General features: G+C 39.4%; 1 protein-coding gene across 4 annotated transcripts in view; it reads right to left on the bottom strand.

Moving 5' to 3' along the window:
* Nucleotides 1–26,131, bottom strand: part of SLC12A7 (solute carrier family 12 member 7) — a 283,500-nt gene that overhangs the window by 72,506 nt on the left and 184,863 nt on the right. For all 4 annotated transcript variants that reach the window (XM_030551652.1, XM_030551653.1, XM_030551655.1 and 1 more), the window contains exons 8-15: nucleotides 22,213–22,424; nucleotides 18,154–18,321; nucleotides 16,171–16,269; nucleotides 13,783–13,840; nucleotides 10,863–11,037; nucleotides 7,342–7,460; nucleotides 5,520–5,618; nucleotides 1,109–1,228 (exon numbers count right to left, since the gene is read on the bottom strand). In XM_030551652.1, coding sequence (XP_030407512.1) covers nucleotides 1,109–1,228; nucleotides 5,520–5,618; nucleotides 7,342–7,460; nucleotides 10,863–11,037; nucleotides 13,783–13,840; nucleotides 16,171–16,269; nucleotides 18,154–18,321; nucleotides 22,213–22,424 — 1,050 coding nt within the window. The remainder of the gene's footprint in view (nucleotides 1–1,108; nucleotides 1,229–5,519; nucleotides 5,619–7,341; nucleotides 7,461–10,862; nucleotides 11,038–13,782; nucleotides 13,841–16,170; nucleotides 16,270–18,153; nucleotides 18,322–22,212; nucleotides 22,425–26,131) is intronic.

The raw sequence follows: 26,131 nt of genomic DNA, 5'->3' as shown, positions 1-26,131 counted from the left end.
ATTTGAGGTCATTTTTGGAGTGCTTTACATTTATTCACAAGGACCTTGAGAAACTGAAGAACTGGTCTGAAATCCTCAAAGTTAAATTCAGTAAAGACAAGTGGAAAGTACTACATTTAGGAAGGAAAAATCAAATGCACTAATACAAAATGGGGAATAACTAGCTAGGTAGTAGTAGTGTTGAAAAGGATCTGGGCATTATAGGGATCACAAATTGAATATGAGTCAACAATGTAATGCCACTGCCAAAAAACTAATACCTTTCTGAGGTATATTAACAGTAATGTATGTGAGACACTGGAGGTAACTGTCCTGCTCCACTCAGCAATGGTAAGGCCTTGCCAGAAGTATTGTGTCCAGCTCTGAGTGACACACTTTAAGAAATATGTGGATAAATTGGGGAGAGTCCATAGGAGAGCAACAAAAATAATAAAAGGTTTAGAAAAACTGACATATGAGGAAAGGTTTAAAAAACAGGGCATGTTTAGCCTCGAAAGAAGAAGACCAAGAGGGGACCTGATAACAGTCATCAAATACATCAAGGGCTGTTATAAAGAGGATGACAATCAATTGTTCCACCATGTCCCGTGGTAGTTTCAATATTTAATCACTCTCACTGTTAAAAACTTGTGACTAATTAAAAATTTTGAATTTGTCTGTCTTCAGATTCAAGACATTGGCTCTTTTTTTGTCTTTAATGCCTGGTGTTTTTTCTGCATAAGAGTACATATACTCCCCAATTAAGTCACTTCTTTATCTTTTTGATAAGCTAAAAATGAACTCAAGTCTCTCTCTCTGCAAGACATTTTCCCAAACGTCAAATGATTTTCTGGGTCTTCTGTGCATTATGTGTTTGTATAAACAGACACAGAGCATCTTCCAGAAAGGAGTGCCTTTTTCACACATACTCAAGTATGTCATTTTCCTTGAAATTTCTTGCAGAATAGGTGGAAATTTAGGGCTTCAAGACCATGTCACTTTTTAAAGCTTGCTACTTGACATTAGCCTACAAGCATAACATTTCAAATTTTCTTGGTATTATAAATAATAAATTAAAATTAAAAAAAGAAATTAAATATAACAAATGAATAAAATTACATCATCTTACCCTCTATATTCTATGTACTTGTAAATACATCCTGCAATTAGCATGGCAATTAAAGCATAGTACCAAGAGCAAATGAACATCAAGGCAAAACATAAACTCATCCCCAGGAATGAAAGAGCCCTAAAAAGAAGAACATTTTTAAATTTATAACATGCCTGCAAATGTTCTACAAAGTCAATTCTTCCATTAAACTAACTCTCAGAAAGATCTCTCTAACAAAAAAGGCTATTTCATAATTTAAATGCACTGTCAACAACTTTAATAATCATTCTGAAAATGCTGAAAACTGAATACAATATTCAATATATGCCTGCAATTTTCAATTCTGAATCTCTCTACTTATGCCTACAACTTTTTTCAAGTTTTAAACAGGTCTTAATGTTATTTAAAATCTATAACTTTCAAGTCTATTTTAAACTTCAAAAATATTCTTCATTATTTATATTATTCTATATACATCCATGTAAAAACAGCCAATATTAATATTCTTGTTAAATTCAGTCAATGAAGTATGATGGATTTACCTACTGATATGGTGCCCTAAGTATGTCATATGATAATAAAAACTGGTGTATGATAAGTATCCGTTGTGGTTAGAGACTAAGAAATCTTTTAAATGTAAAGGTTAAAAAAAGAGAGATTGGGATTTAAAATTTAAAAAAAAAATGTCAGGTTGAAAAACATAAAAAGGTAGAAGTTTAAAAAATAAAATATAAGCAGACAAAAGTTTTAAAAAGAACAAATATACAAATAAGAATTGGTCATTAAATAAAAATGCAGTTGTTTTTGTTTTTTGTTTAAATCACACCACGCAGAAATAGGAAGAGGTTTATAAACAAAAGATTATATGATAAGTACCAGTAATGACAGATTTGGACGCTATACTATATTCCTTTATTAAAAATTTTTACACCCTCTTTTTGAAGAGCTCTTATACTTGCAGCAAACCTTTGAAATTTGGCAAAATTGTCCTGGAGTCAACTAGATGCCTTTTGTTGGCTTCAAGAAAATCTGTTTAGATTTGGCCAAGTTACAAGGTGTCAAAAATTCCAATTTCCTATCTGTTTCTCCCAAGGCACAGCCTGTTTTTGGTTTGTTGCCAAACATCCCCAAAATTCCATTAAAACTCTAGGCAACCATCTCAGGGCATCTCACTTCAGCAGTTTGCACAAAGAGCTGAGACTCCAGACAGGACATAGATAAATTTAATATTCTTTTTTTCCTCCCAATTAAAATACCCTTTGGCCTAAGGGAAAATACACAATGCTTGAACCAAGGGAAAATCCTGGAATCATATTCCCATTGACTTCAATGGGACCAAAATTTCATCCTTAGTTGTAGACTCAATACTACAACTTGGTGTTAACAGTTCTGTGAACTTCACAAGTTAATACTGAATAGGGCATCACAGTTCACACAAGTTGGGAATCCAGATCTCAAAGAGGAGAGATCCAAGCCAGAGCCACTTATCAATGCTATCTCTTAGAAAGTTTGCCAAATATATGTCCTTGGCTATGGTTTCTGTAAAAGCAGGCTACTTCAGCATATGTAACTCTCTTTCAGTATGTTACCTGTCCTCTTCCAGTGGTTGGTCAAGAGAGGATAACAGCCTTTTCATGCTTCCAGCTAAAGTCCTTTCACACAAGTGACAGTGATGCAGTACTAAGATTTAGTAGTTGATTGATGGTTTGGGGGCTGGAAGGGTGAGGAGGAAGGTACAGCGTCATATAATCTGTTTACATTTTATAAAAAATGAGGATGTTGCCTCTATTAGTTTGCAGCAAGGCTTTTTTTCAGTTATGATGTCATGTTTGCTTTTACTTTTCAAATGAAAGAGAAGATGTATAATAGTGCCACTGGGGACAGTGGGATGACCCTGCCACATGACAGGATAATCCTGATCCATATCAGATGACGGGGAACAGGAAATTTACAAAAAAAAAGTCTCTTTGCAGCACTCCTGCATGTCATATTAACAGTAACTGAATAATTAACTTGCTTAACATTTTCCATATATAAAAGATTCTTATCGCTTTTTTCACAGAAGCTCTAACTTCTTCATTGCTTTCATGGGTTGCTATTAATTGTGTGTTCCTCATTTTTTTTTGGAGTGCCCAACTTGAGACACCTTGGACCTGATTCTTCAGAAGCGGTGAGCACTCATGATTGCAACTATAGTCAATGGAAATTGTGGATACACAATAACACTGATAGCAACAGAGTGTGGTCTGGAAGAGTTGGGGGAGCCAATGAGCCTTCTGTTCTAATCCTGGTTCTGTCACTGATTCAGGTGCGGCCATGGGCAAATAATTTGCCTGTCTCAATTTCCTCATCTATAAAATGGAAACTTAATTCTGACATTTCCTAACTTTTGAGAACTTGGCTTTGCAACCTTAACATTTTTATTATAGTTTTCTGTATGTAATTTCCTAGATTTTTTAAAAAGAAAGTGGGGGGGGGGGGATTCCATCATGTGGAATAATACTGACATTGACATGAGCCTTCAGCACAGTTGGAACCTTAAAATCTACAGGACTGACCTCTGCCCCTTGAGCTAATTAAATAACTAACAGCAGTAGTAGCAGCAGTAGGCTGTCATCCTCTTTGTTGACCAGTACTAGAGGGGGTTCAAGCACACATATTGTCAGTGAGTTTCACGGATATTTGCTGGGAATCTGCATACTACTTCAGAATCCCATACAATGTTAGTATAAATTTTGAGTAATAAAAAGTTTAAATTGTCTAACTGGCACTTTCAAAAGATAATAAAATGCTAAGTAAAAGAGAACCAATGTCAGAGAATAACTTAATGAGTGCTAATCTTTGCATGTAACTAAAACATTCCAGATTCAGTCTGGGTGTATGTTTTGGAGCTTCTTGAAGGTTATAAAAGAATAAAAAGAAAAACATTTAGATCTGGTAGCTGAATCCAAGCACTCACTCGTTTTCAAAAGTATGTGCACTACAATTACCACCAATGTAATAACTACTTGGGTAACTGCACATGCACAACAGATCACTGGCTCACGCAAATACCAAATTGGGATACATATTTGAAACAACTGCATGAACAAATTAGATGCAAAATTGAACACGTTTAAAATCAGACTTCTAATTTATTTAAAGTTTAGTGAATCAATGAGAATGCCGCCCCCCAATAATCCTGGCGCCCTAGGCAATTGCCTAGGCCAACTAAATGGAAGCGCCTGCCCTGATTATATGAAATTTTTATATGATGCTGTAATTGAAGACCAAGTTCTTTCATCTGCAACTGAAACTGATTGGAGCTGTGCTTTGAACATTAAGTACTGTAAAAATACTAAGTACTTTGAAAAATCAGACTATAAACTTCTCAAATTAGGCACCCAAAATTAGTGGACACTTTTGATAACTTTGGCCTTAATCTCTCTATGCTTCAGTTCCTCATGCGCAAAATGGGGATAAATAATACCATCTAAATTCAGTAATGTTTATGAAACACTTGGATACTATAGAGAGAGCTCCACAGAAACTCCAAAGAGGAAATGAATAATTTTGTATTTATTTTTTGAGGGTTTGGATAGTGTGCATTAAACAGGGCCTGGGGCCACACACACAATGATAAAGATAAAAATAAATATGGAATTAACTACCAATTCACTGCATGAGGCAGAGGTCTAGTTAGTGCTTGAGTTGTGCCAAAACACTCTGGAATCCTGTTCTGGCACTTTTTTGAGCAGCCAGAACAGTGTTCCAGTACTTCTTGAAACTATGCAGCAAACATAACTAGCTAGTCAAGAAGAAAAATCATGCAATGAAAGTGTGTGCAAATAGATTAAGGCATCCATTTTAAGTCCAAAATAAATATTATTTATATGGCAAAATCATGTGCCAACTGTGTGTAACTGCTTTTTTTTAGGACTAGAGCAATGGGTCCTGTAGAAATGTAATTATGTGTGTAAGTGTGTAATTAAAGATTGTATGATAACAGATACACTAAGGGGGCTGAATTAAGGCTGCATAGAGGTTATGTTCATAGATTTAAAGGTCAGAAGGGACCATAGTGATAATCTAGTCTGACCTCCTGCACATTGCAGGCCACAGAACCTCACCCACTCTTGAAATAGATCCCTATGTGGCTTTAACTACAGCTGTCATTATGTGTGTTCTTGTTCATAACTATTTTTGTCTTGCTTCCCATCTGAATCAAACTTAGAACTAACTGAAATGAACAGGGAAAAATATTTTTCCAAACCCTCTCCTCTACTGTAATTTTTCCTCTTGTATTAATGTTGTGAATCTATAAATTGTTGAAAACAGTTTTGCTGCTGAAAACGTCCAATGAATGCAAAACAAACAACAAATACAAACCAAAATTAGCCATTAGATTTGGCTCTTCTAAATAAGAAGTGTACATAAAACGATTTCCTACCAATGGTAGTACTTGAAACGAGGTCTCCAGTTTGGAGTGCATAAAAGAGTCTGCACTGCACAGGCCAAGTTCACAAACATATAGCACATTAGGAAAAACCTGCAGAAAAAGACAAATCTTTCAGATGGGAAATGAACTCTATAGTCTGACATACAAAATCTATTAAAGATAGTGGGGATAAATAAATATATTTACAGAAAGTTCAGATTAGTATGAGAACATAGGAATTACTAAACCAGATCAGATCAGTGATTCATCTAATATACTATCCTGTCTCTGATAGTGGTCAGTACCAGATGTTTCAGAAGATGCAAGAAACACTTCAGTAGATAATCAAAGAATGATCTATCAACATGGAAAGCTTCTTCCTATCTCCAATCAGTTAGAAATTCACTTATACCTTGAAACTTGAAACAGGATTTATATCTCTCATAAAACTTTTATCAAAAATCTTTGCTATTGTAACTTAAGGCATCTTTTTGTTATTCATATAAAACACTAATCCTTTTTAAAGTTTTACTAATCTCTTTGTAGCATGTTATACTGTAGTGACTAAGTTCCACAAGTGGCGTGTTTTGTTAAAAAGTTTTTGGTTTTTTTTACTTTTAAATTTAGATCCTTTTAATTTCACTGACCATCCCTTTGGTCTTGTATTTTAGAAAAGACTAACAGAAATGCCCAGTCTACATTACCTGTAGCATTATTTCACATTTAGCATGTCCCTTCTAATTTCCCTTCTCCTTTCTAAAATAAAAATATATGGGGAACAAATATTTAATAATGGGCTCTTCAATCTAGCCGAGAAAAGTATAGCATGATCAAATGGCTGGAAGTTAAAGCTAGAAAAATTTAGACTAGAAATAAGGTGTACACTTTGACAGTGAGAGTAACAATTGGAACAATTTACCAAGGGTCACGGTACATTCTCTATAACAGACAATTTTTAAATCTAGATTGAATGTTTATGTAAAAGACATGCGCTAGGAATTATTTTGGGACAGTTCTATGGTCTGTGCTTTGCAGGAGATCAGACTGGATGATCACAATGATCCTTTATGGCCTAGCAATCTATGGAAGTATTGCATTTACTCACTTAGCTGTAGCACACATAAAGGTTATCCACCATAACCTTTAAGTCTTTTTCAGAGTCACTGCTTGTCAAAACAGTCTCCCATTCTATAAATGTTACCTACATTCTTGGTTCCCAGATGCATGATCTTGTATTTAGATGTACTAAAATACATTTTGTTCAAGTGAGCCCACCTAGCCAATGTGATCCACCTGCTCTGTAGAACTGACTTGTCCCCAGCATTATTTACCATTTCAACTATTTTCTGGCATCTGCAAACTTTACCATCAATGATTTTATATTTTCTTCCAGATCACTGGTAAAGATATTCAATAGCATTGGGACAAGAACAGATCCCTATGGGATCACGCTAGAAATTCCCCCACTAGGTGATAACGCCCTAATCAGAATTATTTTGTGAGATCTCTCATTTAGCTAGATTTCAGTCCATTTAATATGGTCTGTGTTGATTTCAGATAGTGCTAATTTTTAAATGAGAATGTCTGAAGTACTAAGTCAAATAATGTATAGAAGTCTATTTCAGTAAAGCATTGATTTAATTTAGCATTAGCCTAAGGCTTTTATCATATTTTGTCAGTCTAGATTCTCTTCAGGTTAACTGTGAGTTTTACTAACAATATGATCTGAAAAGTATTTCAAAGACAAGACAAAGTCTTGATAACTAAATTAATTAATTTCAACAATATAATAAGCTTTTAAAAAAATAATGTCAATTTTCACATGCGTACTTACATTGAAAGAATTGGTGCTACGCTATCCAGCGAAGCTATGAGAATTCCTATCTCACAAATACAAGCAGTGAGAAGTAATGCCCATGTTGGTTCACCGTTTGCTTTTCCATGACCAAATACCTAATTCAATACAAATTTTCAGTAAAATAAGTAAATCTGTTCAATATATAGTTCTCAAAATATAATAAAGGGAAACCAACTATAACAAAACCCATCAAATTTAAACTGGTTAAAGCCATTTTTAAAGTTATTTGAAATCCACATGCATAAGCAGATTCTCTTATATATTAAAAAAACAAATTTACATGAGTTAAGACTTGACATAGGAAAACTAATTTTTTTTATAATACAAAATTAAAATTTTAGGGATGGGGAAGAGAAACAACATGAGATTTCTAATCACAGGCCTGACTCTTGATACTGCATTAAGGAAAGAAAAGAAAAAACAAAGGAAATAACATGGGAACTTACAGAGAAGCCTCCCATAAATCAGTAGACGGAGCCCAGTTGCTGAGACATGGGATATGAGAGAGCTCATGGCCAGATCCACTCAGGTAATTTTATTTATAAAGTTGTTGGGGGTAGCAGGGACAAAGTCTTCTCTCAAGGTTCCAAAGAATACACACAGCAGTATACGTTCCCTCCTCTTCTCTCCACACAACCATAAGGATTGAAACCCCAGTATTCCCTCTACCTGTTCTCTTTCTAAACATCCAGTTTCTCCTCACTGTCATTCTCCATACCACATCCTTCCCTCCCTTTTCCCTATAGAGACCCTTCAATCTTCCCTCTCTTTCATTCAAACTCTCATTCTCTTTCTAAACCCTAATTTTCCTCAAACATCTCTCATCATATTTCAAATGTCTCATGTTCCCTAGCACCTTGCATCACTATAAATTCTTCATGCTCTCTTCCCTCTCCCTCCGAACACTTCATCATCTCTAAACATCCTTCCCTCTCCCTTGAAACTCATCCCAATCTACAAATTCTCTAATACTCCTGCAGACAACTTTAATGCCCCTTACCTTCTCTCCTTCCAAAACATCCATAATTCTCTTCTTCATTTGAGTTTCCTTTCCTCAAGCCTATTTTCTCCTCCTGTGAAACCTCGGCAGTCATCCCACCCTTTGTTCCCTCGTTGCCAAATATACCCTTTCTATTTACACCTCAAAACTATGACAGTTTTCTCTTGCCTCCCATCTGTCTCTTTGATTCACCTCCCCCCACCCTTACAGTTTCCCTGTCCTGGCCCCTATTCTCTCTGCATCCCCAATATTCAGCTCCTCCCACCAAGTCCCTCCTTCCTTAGCTCCCTTCCTCTCACCCACAAGTTCCCTACACTTCTCTCCAACTCCCTTCTCTTCATACAACTTCTTCCCAGCCCCAGTCCCCTCCTCAGATTCCCCTAATTGGGTCTGTCCCATTGTAATTCATCTCCCAAAGACTGTCCGCACCACTACCTTCCATTATCACCAGCATCACAAACTAGATGGTACCTCTCTAGATCTCACATCAGCTCCTATCCCCTTGGACATGTTACCTAACGTGGGGAATTAGGAAGAGCTGCTGGTTGGCCCTGTCTCTGCTCAGCTCCCTACCTGCCAACAGGGGCTGCTGCCAGGTCTCACAAGAAAAAAACCAGCACTGTCTTTCAGAATAAGCCCAACCCATTCTATCCTTAAGAGACAGACACAAAACAATCAAGTATCTATCTACTGTTGAATATTCTTCTATGCCTCCTAACTTTAGTCATTTTCAAGCCTTGTCCAAAAGAGTGAGAATTTGTCAAAATAAAAGAAAATGACTGAGTTAACATTTTTGCTTTTGTTGCAACCGTGTTTTTATTTTTATTTTTATTTGCAGGTTTTTTATCATTTTTAATATTTCCTTTGGCTGGACTAAGAGGTAGAGATGATGAACTATCTTGTGCTGGTATAGGGTTATTGGCTCATTCCACTGTAGTCAGTGACTAAAAGCTTGCAAAGTGACTTATCCATAATTTTAAACTCTACAGTGCATACTGAATGTCGCATGTAAGGAGGGAAGTGGGGAAACGGCTTAATTTTTAATGCAAGAGGTGCTGGAGAAGCCCTAACACAATTTAAGCAATGGCTGGACTGCTGGAGAATGGCAGCTGCTGGCCTTGTGCCCAGATCTGAACGCAGTCCTACTGCCAACAGCAGCGCTGAAGTAATGTTGGCATGGTATAATGCATTGCCACCCTTACTTCTGCGTTGCTGCTGGCAGCAATGGTGCTGCCTTCAGAGCTGGGTGTCTGGCCAGCTGCCGCCACTCTCCATTCTTCCTTTAGTAGGCACCTACAGCATGTTGTAACAGCTGTCACTTCTAGGTAGGCTTTTTCACTTAATTTCAGATATAGTGCCTTACAAAAGTCTTTGGACTGTCTTTCCGGATGGCATTTTTTGTCCTTTGCTTTTGTCTATAAATGTAGGCACAAAGGTGCCTCCAGCAAGAGACCAAGTATATGCAGTGCCTTAATAACTTGAGTTAGACCCCCTTCATCGATGGCAAGGTTACAGTATTTGCAAGCTGTTCAAGATGGACTTGCTTTTCATGCATCTCCCAATTTTGTCCAGGCACTAGAATACCTGGGAGACTGTGCACTCTACTATCCAATTCAGAAAAAAGTTACATAATCTTCATCTCAGTCACAACCAGACCTTGAAGTTCAGAATTAATGACAGAACAGCATGGAAATAGCTGTTATACCTGTCTTAATGTAGATAATTTGCAGAATGAGTAAAAACTTAAAATTGTTGGTCTCAACTTTTTCTATAAGTGACTCCAAAACAGTATCATGTAGTTCCATGTCCAGATCAAATTTACTCTATTTACAAATAAAAAGTGCCTGAACTCCAAACCTAGACTGGAATCTGAAAGTTAAGTTGCTAGTTATTTTCTGGCTTGTGCATTTCCACTCGTAAAAAATTCTGTGGGCCCAATTTTGCCTCAGTTTCATAGTGCACAACTTGATTGTTTGAAGAACAAAGACAATAAAATAGCACAGAGATACATAAGGGTAGAGTGTGGTCTGCAAATGCAACTTGATTTACTTTTTTTTTTAATGCAAATTAAAATCTAGCTTCAGCTCAGGGTATGTTTATACTGCAATCCAAGGTGTGACTGCAGGTCAGGTAAACATACCTCCATTAGCTTTACCTGTGCTAGCACTGCTAAAAATAGCAGCGTAGTTGAAGTGACATGGGGTTCAGTGCAGGCTCTACAAGCCCATCCATAACCCTGAGTACCAACTTGCATTCCTGAAGCCTGCACCGCCATAGCTACACTGCTGTTTTTAGCAATGCTCGCACAAGTAAAGCTAGCTTGGGTAGGTCTATTCTAGCTGCAATTATACCTTGGATTGCAGTATAGACATCCCATCACAATTTCATGGCTCTGCAGCGGTAACAGGAATAAAAATAATTGAAAATATATTTAAGTCAACAATATAAATGCAATTTAAATGTAAATGCATTTAAAATACTGAAAAAAGTAGCTCACTTGAAGAAATGGTATTATGCCATCTCTTGCAATAGCCTGCAACAGCCGGGGTGCACCAGTAAGACTCTGTAGACCAGCACCACATGTAGAGAAGAATGAACCAATTACAATTACCCATGGAGAAGGCCATGCCAATGTACCAATCACTAGGTTTCTATTAACTGCTTCTCCAAACCTTGGGAAAAAGATCAAAAAAATTAACGAGAAAGAGCAGTGAATGTTAAAGTGATAATTCTTCTATTATAGCTCAATATACACATTTCTAATCCTTTTTTAGCACTTAATAAATGATACTCTAAAAAATAATCAGGTTGTGTTTGGGTTTATCCAACCGATTTATCCTCTTTCTTATACTATTAAGGAATGGAGCAGCTAAATTTTACAACACAATTGTGATTTAATAATTCTTAATACTACATGTGTCTTTACAAGACACGACTTCCATATTATCTGGGCATACTACATTGTTTATACTAGTAGCAAGATATTTACTCATATGCTCTGTACTCATTGTGATATTGAACTAATTACCACATAATGAGAATAACAGCATGATACTAGAAGCCAGATTTTCAACAGCCTTTGCAGTTGAAAACCCTGTCATGCAGATATATACAGAGACACAATATATAAATTCATATAAATATTGTTTTCAAAATAAATGGTTGATCATATACAGCGCATGGGTATCAAGTGATGCATGAGAAGAGTCAGTGGGTGAGGCAGTGTGAACTGCCTAGTTTTAACATTGTTTAGAGATACTTAAGACACTTGCGCATGTGGAAGCATGGAGACAGCCTGTAAGCTGTCCTCCATCTCTTTTGCCTGTAAAGAGTTAACAAGATCTGTGAGCCTGGCTGTCACCTGACCAGAGGAGCAATCAGGGGACAGGATACTTTCAAATCTTGAAGGAGGGAAGCTTTTCTGTGTGCTGCTAGTGTTTGGTGGTTGTTCTTTCTGGGGGCTCAGAGGGACCAGACATGCAACCAGGTTTCTCTCCTATCTCTCCGATACAGGCTCTTATAAGTTCAGAATAGTGAGTACTAGGTAGATAAAGCAAGTTAGGTTTATGTTTGTTTCCTTTATTTGCAAATGTGTATTTGGTTGGAAGGAGTTCAAATGTGTATTTGGCTGAAAGAAGTTCAAATTGGTATTTTGCTGAAAATATTTTAATTTGTACTTGTATACTTAGGCTGGGAAGTTATTCCCAGTGTCTATAGCTGAAAGACCCTGTACCTATTCCATTTTTTAAATTTATAAAGATAATTTTCACTGTTTTTTATCTCTTTAATTAAAAGCTTTTCTTGCTTAAGAACCTGATTGTTTTTCTATTCTGGTGAGACCCCAGGGGACTGGGTCTGGATCCACCAGGGAATTGGTGGGGAGAAAGGAGGGAAGGGGGAGAGAGAGGCTAATTTCTCTCTGTGTTAGGATTACTGTCTCTCTCAGGGAGAGTTTGGGAGGGGGAGAGACAAGGAGGGGGAAAGGTGCATTTTCCTCTCTGTTTAAGATTCAAGGAGTTTGAATCACAGTGATCTTCCAGGGTAACCCAGGGAGGGGAAGCCTGGGAGAGGCAACGGTGGGGGAAAGGGTTTACTTTCCTTGTGTTAAGATCCAGAGGGACTGGGTCTTGCGGGTCCCCGGGCAAGGTCTTGGGGGGACCAGAGTGTACCAGGCACTGAAATTCCTGGTTGGTGGCAGCGCTACAGGTTCTAAGCTGGTAATTAAGCTTAGAGGAATTCATGCTGGTACCCCATCTTTTGGACGTTAAGGTTCAGAGTGGGGATTATACCATGACACTAGCCTATTATTTTTCATTTGTTTTCAAGGTTGCCAGAGCAGTTGGCAGAGAAAAGAAAAAGGCAGAGCTAAGACCAACCCAGTTCCACCTTATTTCTTCTCAGGCCCGTAAGGACAAGGAACAGGGACAGAGCAAGAAGCCTGATGCATTGAAGTCAATTTTCAAAATCTTTGAATTGTGCATGCCCAGACCTTGGATATACTTGTCAGTACTCATTTTGAAGCTATATATGCACACACAGCTTTGAAAACTAGTCATATACAGGATCTGCAGAAAAAGAGACACCACATGGTGCCAGTGCATACATACAACGGAGTCCCTGAAAATTCTCTGCTACATGCCCAGGAACCGCAGCAGGCTGCTGCCCAAGATCCATGAGACACTGCCATGGAAGGCAAGCCACACCAGTAAATTGAACTCTAGAGGCCATTCCACAAACTGAAGGGACAGTGGTAGGAAGTAGCCCAGGACAGTGGCTTTAGACTCCCTTTTCGGAGTGCCCCTGCTCAGGAGTCAATTCACACAGGGTTGGTGGACTGGGTGGGTCTGGTTCCCCCTACCCCCACTTCCTGAAGGACTGAGACACTTTGACCAGGGAAACAAAGGACTGGAAGTCAGATGGAAAACACTAGGCCACCTGGCCCTCCAAGCAATCTGTTACAACTTTATAAAGGTACTAATTATACTCTAATTTCAGCAAGAAGGGAACTGGCAGCCAGTGCACAGCACAGAACATGGGTGCAGTATGGTCCAAATAACATGCCCTACTCAAAAGGTGAGCTTCTGTGTTCTGCACTAGCTAATAAACCTCTAAGATTTTCAGGTGGAGCTCCAGGCTGTGTCTTCAGAAACATAAGCATTCATAATTAAGGCTAGGTGTGTACTTAGCATATTTTCATTATTTTTCTTCTTCAACTTTGACTTATCTTTTTATTAAAAGAATAGTATTAAATTAGGAAATTTAGCAATGTTAACTGTCACATAAATGCACACCATCTAAATTACCAGTAAATTTCTAAAATAAAACTTATTCAAACATATTTTCATTCCAATAATCAACATTTATGAGCATATATAAAACATGTACCCTTTATAAATATGGAAATTAAACATACATACTTATCTCTTAATATCACACCTTCTATACATGCACCAAACAATACAATGCAGGATAGATCTATTATTGAGAATGAAGGAAGATAAAAATAGATTGATTATACTGTAGTGTAATTTGGAGAAGAATTAAACTCCTCATTACCTAAGAATTTCTAAAAAATAGATTCATAGATTCTAGGGTCAGAAAGGACCAATGTGATCATCTAGTCCGACCCCCTGCACAAAGCAGGCCACAGAACCCTACCCATCCACTTCTATAACAAACCCCTAACCTATGCCTGAGTTACTGAAGTCTTCAAATTGTGGTTTGAAGACCTCAAGCTGCAGAGAATCCATCAGCAAGTGACCCATGCCCCACGCTGCAGGGGAAGGCGAAAAACCTCCAGGACCTCTGCCAATCTGCCATTGAGGAAAATTCCCTCCTGACCCCAAATATGGCGATCAGCTAAACCCTGAGCATGTGGGCAAGACTCACCAGCCAGCACTCAGAAAAGAATTCTCTGCAGTAACTCAGATCCCGTCCCATCCAACATCCCATCACCAACCACTGGGCATACTTATCTGGCGATAATCAAACTGCACACAGTATTCCAGGTGGGGTCTCACCAGCGCCTTATATAACGGTACTAACATCTCCTTATCTTTGCTGGAAATACCTCGCCTCATGCATCCTAAAACCGCATTAGCTTTTTTAACGGCCATATCACATTGGCGGCTCATAGTCATCCTGTGATCTACCAATACCCCAAGGTCCTTCTCCTCCTCTGTTGCTTCCAACTGATGCATCCCCAATCTATATCTAAAGTTCTTATTATTAATCCCTAAGTGCATGACCTTGCACTTTTCACTATTAAATTTCATCCTATTACTATTACTCCAGTTTACAAGGTCGTCCAGATCTTCCTGTATGATATCCCGGTCCTTCTCCTTGTTAGCAATACCCCCCAGCTTTGTGTCATCCACAAACTTTATTAGCACATTCCCGCTTTTTGTGCCAAGATCGGTAATAAAAAGGTTAAATAAGATTGATCCCAGAACCGATCCTTGAGGAACTCCACTAATAACCTCCTTCCAGCCTGACAGTTCACCCTTCAGTACGACCCGTTGTAGTCTCCCCTTTAACCAGTTCCTTATCCACCTTTCAATTTTCATACTGATCCCCATCTTTTCCAATTTGACTAATAATTCCACATGTGGAACCGTGTCAAATCCCTTACTGAAATCGAGGTAAATTAGGTCTACCGCATTTCCTTTGTCTAAATAGTCTGTCACTTTCTCAAAGAAGGAGATCAGGTTAGTTTGGCACGATCTACCTTTAGTAAAACCATGTTGTACTTTGTCTCAATTACCATTGACCTCAATGTCCTTAACTACTTTCTCCTTCAAAATTTTTTCCAAGACCTTACATATTACAGATGTCAAACTAACAGGCGTAGAGTTACTCGGATCACTCTTTCTCCCTTTCTTAAAGATAGGAACTACGTTAGCAATTCTCCAGTCGTATGGTACAACCCCTGAGTTTACTGATTCATTAAAAATTCTCGCTAACGGACTTGCAATTTCATGCGCCAGTTCCTTTAATATTCTCGGATGAAGATTGTCCGGGCCCTCTGATTTTGTCTCATTAAGCTGTTCAAGTATGGCTTCTACCTCAGATTTGGTAATATCCACCTCCATATCCTCATTCCCGTTTGTCATCCTTCCATTACTCCTAAGCTCCCCATTAGCCTTATTAAAGACTGAGGCAAAGTACATTACTTTTTTTGTCTTCTTCCAGCTTTCTCACAAAAATAAGATTAATCAAGGGTTAGCTGACTTTTGGCTATATTTCTTTATCATGTGCTGTATTTATTTATACTTGGTACTTATATTATACATTGGCATAATATACTATTATACCAATGTAGTGCTGAAAATAACCAACTTCACATATTATATTATATCATTTAAAATATTTCCTCATATTTTAAGTAACTTCGAGTGATCAAAAATTTGGCATTTCATAAAAGAAGACTCTGGGAGTCCTTATTTTGTAATGCTGTATAGTATTAGTTTCTTTCCCTGGCAGTTCACACACTATCAAACTTTCAAATGGCCACACTGATCAGATCAAAATAAAGGTAAGTTACTGGTTAGACCAGGGTGACTTCAGGATCCTGCATTATCCACCCCAATAGCATCAACTTTCATTTGGAATTTGGGGAATCAACAAAAAATATTTAGAATTTCTTTCAGTTTAGGTTCTATTTTGCTCCTGCTAAATTTTAAACTCAGCAAACTTAAATGACTTCCCAGTGAAACTTCAAAACAAAATCCTAAGGCCTGTACACTTCCGCTTTAATAGCATGTATTAGAAGAAAGAAAATAATTAAAACACATCACAAAGGATACAGATGAAGGATGTAGTTGAAATAGCCAAAATTGTTCCAGTAGGAATAGATTTCTGAGCATCCCTAAGATCTCCAGATCTGTTTGACCCTGCCATAATACCTAAAAAGAAGAAGAAAATGTAATTTTACACCATAAAATCAATGAATATTGATTACTTTATGAAAAAGAATTTAAATACAATATTTATGTTTAGCAACCATCCAAAACTAATATAACTGAGGAAATTCCATTTGGCATTCCATTATGTGGACTACAGAATGTTTGTTCAGTTTAAATTTGCCTTGTTTGAGAAATTTGAACTGTCCCACAAATTGTATAGAAGGAATTTTCAAGGAGTTCAGAGAAAGTGTGATACAATCTATTCTTCTGAAGTTGCAACACAAATTAGGGATTGCATAATAAAACGGAGTAGTGGTTGGGGCAAGAAAACAGTTCCGAAGGTCTATGAGCTAACGGGACTTGAGACGTTTTACACCTTGTACCTATATGCCCTAAAATCCTGGTTAATAGACTGAAAGCCCTGAGATGTGTTCACAGACAGTAAACTGGCTGAAGAATACATAGACAGATGCCTTGGGCTGATAGGAAATATAAAAGGGATGAGGCAAGCAGAGTTACCCATCCAGGGATGAGAACCTACTGCAGCAGGAGGGATGCCATCCCAGAGGGATCTCAGAGGAGTGGGGAGAAGTGGCATCATCTCTTTCATACACTGGCTCATCTCCCCTGGAATTGCCCAGCCTGTGTATTGGGGGAAGAGCTGCTTGCACTCCAAACATAGAGAGAGTTAACTTTGTTGTTCAGCCTCTGGAGGGGGAGAAATTAAAAAGCCAGCTCCAGCTCAATTGGGGTGTACAACATACATGCTGCTGAGTTCACTCTTCGGGCACCAGTACATATTATTATTTATTATCTGTATTATCATAACACCTAGGAAACCTAAGTCACAGCTAGGCGCTGTATAAAGAGAACAAAAAGACAAGTAGATATACCTTGCTCTACCTTATAGGTACAGAAACACCAGATCCCCAGTGGGGATGGAAGTTACTGGGCAGATATTCCAGGGATGGAGGAACACAGGCACTGCCCATATCCTAGTCAAACCACATGAGGTGAAACCACACTAGAACCTGGGAGGCAGCTAGCTGTGGATAAAATGCCAAGGGTAAAACCATTTTCTCTGCCTCTTTCTGAAATCTCTGTAAAGACCCAAGAGTGTTTGGGGATTCTGGCAGTGGGAATGTTAGACAACATCCTTTTTCATATTTTACTGGAAAATATTTGAGGAAGTACCCCATTCTGCTACCTGAGAAATCTCAGATGAGGACATAAACACCTATCATTCACAACAGTGAGATGATCCATCAAAATTCAAATTACTGAGTTAGGAATGGGGGCAAGGGGAACCCTGCCCAATTCCCCTCAAGCTGTTTCAGTCAAACTAGCTCCATATAAATCTATCAAGACCAGGAAGGGGGTGGTTGTGAGACTAGCTGCACTTCTGTGACAGTAAGCCTCTAGATGTCCTCACCTTTTTTCAGTTGAAAAGAGAACCTTGAAAATGTAACTTGATAAAAAGATGTCGGCCTAAGCTTGCAGAAAACCTGAAACAGTAGCTCAGATGGGTAGACTGCCCCATTCATTTCAACTGAGAGAAAATTATATTATGAAGATATACACAATCTTTGGGTTAGCACTCATTTTGCTTAGGCGTTTAGCAATGCATGAAGGCCTGGGAAAAGACAATTGGTTTCATTTTGTTGAAGGGAACTCAGCTTTCAAAAAATTAGGAAATGCAGCTTTAAATGGTTTCTGCCACAGACTGAAATAACAGGTACACGGTGCCTCCCCTCTACTCTGACATTATAATTAAATGTAGCTTGGCCATAATACCTGTAAACCAAAACTGAGGAAATGAAGTGCCAACAATAAAATTACAATTAACAATAGCAGTATCTTTTCAAGCAAAACCACTGTATTTACCTGTCACAGATGGGAAATAAATCCCTACTAGCATTGTGAAGTAGGTCATAATGTCTGTAAAAACATATGGGAGTCCTCCAACTTTTATCTCTTCTGTTCCAGTAATTGATGGGTGACCTTTTTTTTCAATAATTGATCCTTTGTCTGTATAGGCACTCCACAGGTTATCTGTAAGGAAATAAGTGAGAGCTGCACAAATACCTAATAAATGAGAGCTGTACAAACAAAAGTGACCTAAATATAAGATCAACCTATCTACATTAGTCACAGCTGTGAAAAATTCCATGTCCTATGTGGTGTAATTAGGTCAAAGAAACCTCCATTGTAGACACAACTAGGTTGACAGAAGAATTCTTTCATAGACCTAGCTACTGCTTCTCAAAGAGATGGATATACTACATCGACAGAAATACCCCTTTTGTTGATGTGGGAAGAATCAACAATATGCTACAGCAAAGTAGCTCTGTTTCTGTAGTGTAGAGATACTCTAGTTTTTTCTCCCAGTTATTTTTATATAATAACTAAGCTTACAATATTACCTGTAATTTAAAGCAAAGATCTACTCTTATAAATCAGGTGGCCTGTCTGGTATAAAACTCTTGACATTTTGGGAACATTTCTGAAAACACTAGGTACAAGGCAGTAGTAACCCCATGGTATCTTCCATCAGCTTCTTTTTTTGTTTTTTGGACAGGTGGCAACTCCACATACTATGAATGCCAGCTAATTTCTGTGGCTGTTGCACATGAGCAGCCATTCGTCTGCTTTGAAAAATATTTGGGGATGATCTGTATCAAGGGCTATGCATAATATACATTCAGTGGAGTGCACTGCATTTTTCCTTCTCTGTGTATTTTTATTTTTATCTCTCTCTCTCTCTCTCTCTCTCTCTCTCTATAAAATACATTTTCTTGGATAACTCTGAAAGTAGCAATTTTTGGAATACATTTCACAATTGATGTAGAACACTAATGTTTTATATATGTATGAGTAATTCATGTAACAGTTTCTTGCAATATTTGCTTGAAGAAATAAAAATATTTTAAATTATAGTCATTAAAACTTTGCAGCTTTTTATTTAATTTGATTTGTACTCATTACATAAAAGCATGTATTCCTATTTATGAGTTTTTACTACATTCTTCCTCAAAAAAAGGAGAAAAGCAGGAAGCCCTATTTTTATCTCTATCTAGAAAACAGTTTCAGTTATTTACTGTATAAAAATATGTTTTCCTATACTACACAAATAGGAAAATGCAAAGACTTTGATCTCTACATATCTTTCTAAATGATCAATCTGTGATTTATGGACATCCAGTCCCAAAGATTATCCGATGCTTGTAATATGGGAGTGGCTACCTGTCAGAAAAATACATGGTGATGGTAAGGCCTCATGGCATAGAGCCAGAGTATAAAATGCTTTTTTCAAGTTAAGGAAAACAACCTTGTGGACATAGTTAGTATGCTAACCTGAACCATTAGAAAATTATTTCAAAATGAAATTACATTAGACTATATGTAGCGAGGGGTCCCCACTCCCCCGCGCTCCTGAGGGACATAGGCCAGAGAAGGTGCGCCCACGGGCGGAGGCCCCACCGCCTGTCCCCGCCCCCCGGAAGTCAAGGGGTGGGACAGGAAGTCCAAGGCCCGTCCCGTCTGTCCCCGCCTCCCGGAAGTCGGGGGCGGGACCAGAAGTACAAAAGCCCGGCCCCAGGGTTCAGTTAGGAGGAGGCTGCCAGAGAAGGCAGACGCTAGGGCCCAAGCTCCTGCTGGGCCCGACCTACCCCGTGCCCGGTACCCAGAGGGGTACTGGCCTGTCCTCCCCTGGGGCCAGTACTCAGAGGAGCCGACTGAGCGGTCCGACACTCGGCATGTGGAGGAGCTGTCTGGATCTCCTGATGCCCGGTACCCCGAGGAGTGGACTGGACCTCCCGACGCCGGACACCCTGAGGAACCCATGATCTGGGGCCCCCCAGACTACGCTGGCAGAGGGCAGGTACCCAGTGAGGGGGAGGTTGGAAGTGGCCCGGGGGCAGCCGACCCCAGTCAGGCTGCAGGCTCACCTGAACCGATGGCAGTGTGTTTCGGTCAGGATCCCCCACTGACCACTAGTGGTGTTGACCGCTACTAGGGCCCCGGGCTGGAACGCAGTGGAGTGGGAGGGCCTGCGTTCCCCCTGCCACCCCTTCAAGGTGGCAGACTCCCCCTCCCCTGACCTGTGGAGGCTATACGCTGTTCCCCTGTGCTCAGCCCTGCTGACGAGGCCTGAGCCTAGACTGTGCGTGTTGCCCCGCCCTGCCTAAGGGCCTGGGCTTATATATATATACTGTTACCTTGTTGGTCAGCCCCACTGAAAGGCCTGAGCGTAGACTGTGTGTGTTGCCCCGCCCTGCCTAAGGGCTTGGGCCACTTGCTAACTGTTGTGGGTTCACTCCGCCCCGCAGCAAGGGATGGGCCCCGAGTCGATGGAGCGCGGTGGGCCGGTGTGGCTCCCCTCCGCCCGCAAGGAGGGTTGAGCCCTGGCGCTGCTCTACTACACTATACCAAAATAAAAGCTGCTTTAAACTTTTCTGAACATATTGTAAAATGTTACCAGAATAAATATAATTTTAAATATATGCATTCAGAAACCTAGCAGATATTCACATGATGTACTATAAAACACAAACAAAAAGTCTAACATATTTTTCACAAGAAAAATTTCAGCCACAAAAAAACATTTTAAGGAAGTTCTGAGTGACTGAATATTAGGGTTTGGAATTGAAGAGTGATCATTGTAAATGCATATACACTTTATATTGGATCCTTCTTGAAATCTTTTACTGAATTTTGACAGAAGTAGTAAGTTGGTAGAGTCCCCACCAACTTAAAAAAAATCACATATCTGTAGAATCAAGAATTAATACTTCCTTGGGAATTGTTCATTAACCGATTTCAAAACCACACTACCTGAACCCCAAATGATATGCTTTCCCCCTGGCTTGGCAGCTTTTAAAGGTTCCTTGCTTCAGGACTTCTCTTTTCCAGAACCTAGAAACATGTTCTGCTGGAAGCCTACTGCCACCCCTCATATACAGATGGAGTCTAAAGATCCAGTAGAACAGCAGAAATTAGCCTGCAGGGTTCCCACAACTGCTAACAGAATGGGACAACGGGAGAATCCTGACATTCTGTTAGAAGTCTGTTGGACTAAATGTGTGACTGGAAGCTAGAAACTCCTGAGCTTTCATCTGCCATTTCTGCCATTGACTTGCCATGTGACCTTGGACAAGTCACAAACTCTGTGTCTTAGCGTTTCCAACTATTACCCCTACCACATAGTAGGGTTTTGAGAATTAATGAATCTACAACACATTGAAGATGTAAAGCACCAAGTGTACAAAGGTGCTAAATATTATAATTACATTGCATTTTAATTGGTATTTTTACCTTTTTTGTTATTTGATACAACAGTTACCCTAAATAAGTGTCTACATACCATAAAATGAAGTATTTCTAAGAACCAAACAGTGCTGAAATACAATGATGGGAGGGAGCAGTCCACAGATACATGAGTTACAGAAACAATGATAGACATCTTACACCCTGCATGTCAGAACTGTTATGGCCTATATTAATACCATACAAAAAATCAGTTAGTTTAACTGCATATAGACTTTAGGGCCAGAAGGGACCATCATGATCATCTGGTCTGACCTCCTGCACATTACAGGCCATAGAACCTCACTCACCCACTCCTGTAATAGACCTCTAACATCAACCTCTCACCAAATTACTCAAGTATTCAAATCATGATTTAAAGACTTCAGGTTACAGAAATCCACTCTAGTTTAACCGGCAAGTGACCCATTTCCCATGCTGCAGAGGAAGGCAAAGAACCCAAATGTCTCTGCCAATCTGACCCAGAAGAAAATTCCTTCCCAGTGCTAAAAATGGTGATCAGTTAGACCCTGAGCACCTGGGCAAGACAGCACCCAGACACCTGGGAAAGAATTCTCTGTAGTAACTCAGAGCCCTCCCCATCTAGTGTCCCATCTCTGGCTCTGTTTTCAGACTTACCAATCAGAACTCCACTAGCAATTCCAGGAATCCCTTGAATTTCTGTCACGTTATTTAGGTTAAAATATTCATCACATGTGGCACTGAGTGACCGATTATCACAGAAGAGACTCCACAGCTTTGTTGTCACTGTTTCATTGTTTACCTCAATAAATTTGGCACAAATATCAAAGTTGCGTCTTGACAATGTACGGTTTCCAAGAAGACAAATACTAGATATGAAAGAAAGAAAATAGAGGTAGAATTGGTTTTCTGTAGTGAATTTATTTTCATTTAGCTTAGTCTATAGTCTGTTCTCCAGCAAATTCTTCATTTACCATATCACACATTATATTATTATTAATTCAATGGCAAAAACTATGTTAATGCAGAATTGTAAAGTTGCTCTGTGGTATGTTGTCCCTTTGCAGAATGCTAAACTGACCAAAACTCAGACCAAAACTCGTTTTCCAGCCCAGTCACTTTCACTAACAGGATTCCACTTAACACTATTAAACCAGGGAAATAAAGTTGCTCTCACCACCTTCTCTGTACCCTTTTTAAGAAATTACTTAATATTGACACAACACATGCTCACACTGGTCCTTGGCAGTCTAAGACTCAGGAAGTTCCAGATCCTGGTGCACACTCAAGCACTTAGCCAACTCCCCAGAAAAAAACACCACACACATACAATTTAAGAACCACTTCATGAGCCTTTTACAGCCTCCTTACACTTACTCAGAGGATACCATCTCAACCTACATTTTCACTTAACCATCATTAAAGTATGAGAATCCTTTTATATTCCACCTCACTGTAGACGATATCCTCTGCAAGCCTGTGCCCTGCTATTGACGTAACCAACACAATTCTGCATAGAAATGATGCATCCTGAAGGTACACATTAACTTCTTCCCTTTCCTCATATGCATAATAGGGTACAAAAGATAAATCTTCACATATCACAAATCACAGCTACTGTCACACACCTCAAAGTAATCCACAGATCTCACACTACTGCCTCCACCATTCAGTATAGCTGACACCAATCACACGCACTTACCTGGAATGCATGTAGATAATAAATGCTTAAAACTGCTCTTATGTCCCAGCTTGCTACAATAAAACTCCTGTGCTCTGCTAATCATGAGGAATACACAATACTACACTGAAACAATGCACACTGGCTCCTGCATGGGCAACCTTAATTCTGCATTTTCTGGTTTTCAGAAGTTTGAATTATGCTCAACTCAGTGTTCTGCAAGAGGACAATATATCACCAAGCAACCTGAACACTGCATTATTGTATTTTTTTACATTGAATTTCCTCATTATTGACTGGGAAAAGATATGCTGCTGGTAGTAGCTAGTTGTTATATTGGCTGTTGTACATATCATGTCCCACAATTTGCATACCAAACCAAAACAGCCTGTAGTCAGCAATCCCCATGTCATGGTATACTCCTTGCTCTCCCACAAACTTCTGCAACCTTTTGATCCAGGAATCACACAGAATCCACACACTGGCAATCCTGGCCATGCACATATTTCTTTTCCCTCAGCCATCAAACCTCCACACTACGTCTTTGAAAACACCACAATGATCTGCTCCAAAACAAGCAGCCACTTGCCAGCCCACCCCTACACACACTAAAAAAGGGTTAGTAAAATACAGATTTTCTCAAACAACCAATCTAAGACTTGTCTATCATCCATTCCCATTGCCCAATCCCTCTGCAGCTGCAACCCCTTTCCCTGTCTCCCTACCACAACCCTCTGCAGCTCCACCTCATATGATTTAAAAACATTTTGGTTAGACCAACTACTGACTGTTCTGCTGTGTTCAGAGTACACTCCCATAAAATAAAAAAACAACAGAGACAACTTGTAGCAAGCAACATGAGTTATTAAATTTTTACCGTATAGAACTAGAAAATTCAGTGCAGGTGTTCACTAGGGACAATGGTATTGGCACATTCCCTCAAACTACCCAGGCCAGTATATATAGCCAACATAGAAACCCTCTTATTTTTCCCAAGCACACTGTAATCCTTCCATGTGACTCTTTACTCAGGTCATCCAGAACCCTGAGCCAGTTATCGCTCTACCTCACAAGGGTGAACTTGTGCTACTAAGCTATGAGTCAGGACCCTGACACACCAGCTTATCTGCCTTGCTAGCAAACTCCTCAGGATTCTGCCAATCCAAACCTTGCCTTAGAGATAACAATCAGTGAATCCCAATTCCTGAGTTTCCCAGAGACATCTTTCTGCAATGTTTAGTTCCTCTCACTGGACCCTCAGAGAAGTTATCAAGTTTGCTGCCGCCAAAGAGACAGAACATATATCAGCCTGGTATTGGGCTGAGGATTTTATTCTTCAATCAAATGCACAGCATTAAGATGGTCTTATAATGAAACAAGAATAAGTTTATTAACAAAGAACAGTTATTTAAGTGATAATTGGTATAAACAGAAGACACAGTTATGGTTACAAGCAAAAAAACAAAACATGCTTTCCAATGACAAACTTAACCGCAGCAAGTTACAATCTTTGTCTAGGAGACTTCAACCCTCTTTGTTGAAGGATCCAAGTTTCTCAGAATACAAGAGCTATGAGCCCTGGTGTGCATCCAGCGAAGCATAACATAATTTTTTTTGCCTCTGCTTGTATCTTCCCAAAACTCATTGACCTTGTTTCAAGAGGCAGGAAAGTCTCTTGGGGATACACAGTCTCCATCTCCCATTAAGATTGTTAAAGGGTCATCATCCCTCACTTGTTCCCCGGACGGCTTTGTTTACATTATTTGTAAATGTGCTTTTCAGGTCTTTGTGCTCACCTTACTTAATTTACATTGGAGACACAGTCAAACCTTCAAAACAATGTTCCTTTGTCTAGGACAGGTGAGTGTAAGCAATGCCTCTCAAACACATTTTAGGAACATATTTCCAGCACATACCTATAATTATTTATACATCATCTATATATACACATCACACAATATTAATGACCACTGTGTTATCAGTTTACATATGATACCTCACACAACACCTTTTAGATATAGATTATGAGAACTGTGAGTTGGTGCAATGAGTGTGTCAGGCCTGATGAGAGTTATAGTACGTAGTGGCTTTTTTCTAATTGGCACTGCAGGGCTCCCAGGGTCACATTCCAGACTGCACATCTACACAACAGTGGTGTAGCTAAGAGTGGAAATTTCAGTGGGTTCACAGTTTATAGAGGACAGCAATGACCACAGTGCTGAGCACAGGCAGGGCTGGGGATGCAGTCGGTTGGGTTTCCGTGCACTAACAGAGCTGGGTATGCAGGGTGGTTTGGCTGTCCTAGCAGAGGTGTGGGTGCAAACAGGTTGAGATGCACTAGCAGAGCTGGGAGCACAGGAGGTAAACTTGCAGAAGTGAGGGTACAGGTAGGGGTGATGTTACGGGAGGTTGAGGTACAGAGGTGGTATTTTCTGGCAGAGTTGAGGTGCAGGGGCTTGGAAAGCACTGGCAGAGCTGCAGGTTCCTCCACAATTCCCTCACCTGAGCCCTCAACCTCTCTCCCTTCCCAAACCACTGATCCTCATTTATCCTCCTCTCCATAACTGCCCTCCTCTTGCTGCACCACCAAGCACCTCTCCTCCTATTTCTCCATCCCCTCCCTTTTCCTCCCCTCCCAGGAAGCATTCACATGTCTAATTTTCTACCCAAAAGACTTTGATTACATTCCCTCCAAACTAGAATTGAAATCCAGGACTTGCAAACTGCACCAAGCTCCAGTCACTCAGAACTCCTTTTGTCTTTCTTAGATGGAGCTTGTGATTAATTTATCCTTAGATATGTGAATGGCAGGGTGAGTTCATAACCATCAAGAGATCTATGATTCCTTCAGCCATCAGTATCTCTCCTTTTAATAGTAAAAACAGCAGAAAGAAA

This window comes from Gopherus evgoodei, chromosome 2 (genome assembly GCF_007399415.2).
Source record: "Gopherus evgoodei ecotype Sinaloan lineage chromosome 2, rGopEvg1_v1.p, whole genome shotgun sequence".
Lineage (NCBI taxonomy): Eukaryota > Metazoa > Chordata > Testudines > Testudinidae > Gopherus > Gopherus evgoodei.
This window is presented reverse-complemented; position numbering and strand designations above follow the sequence as displayed.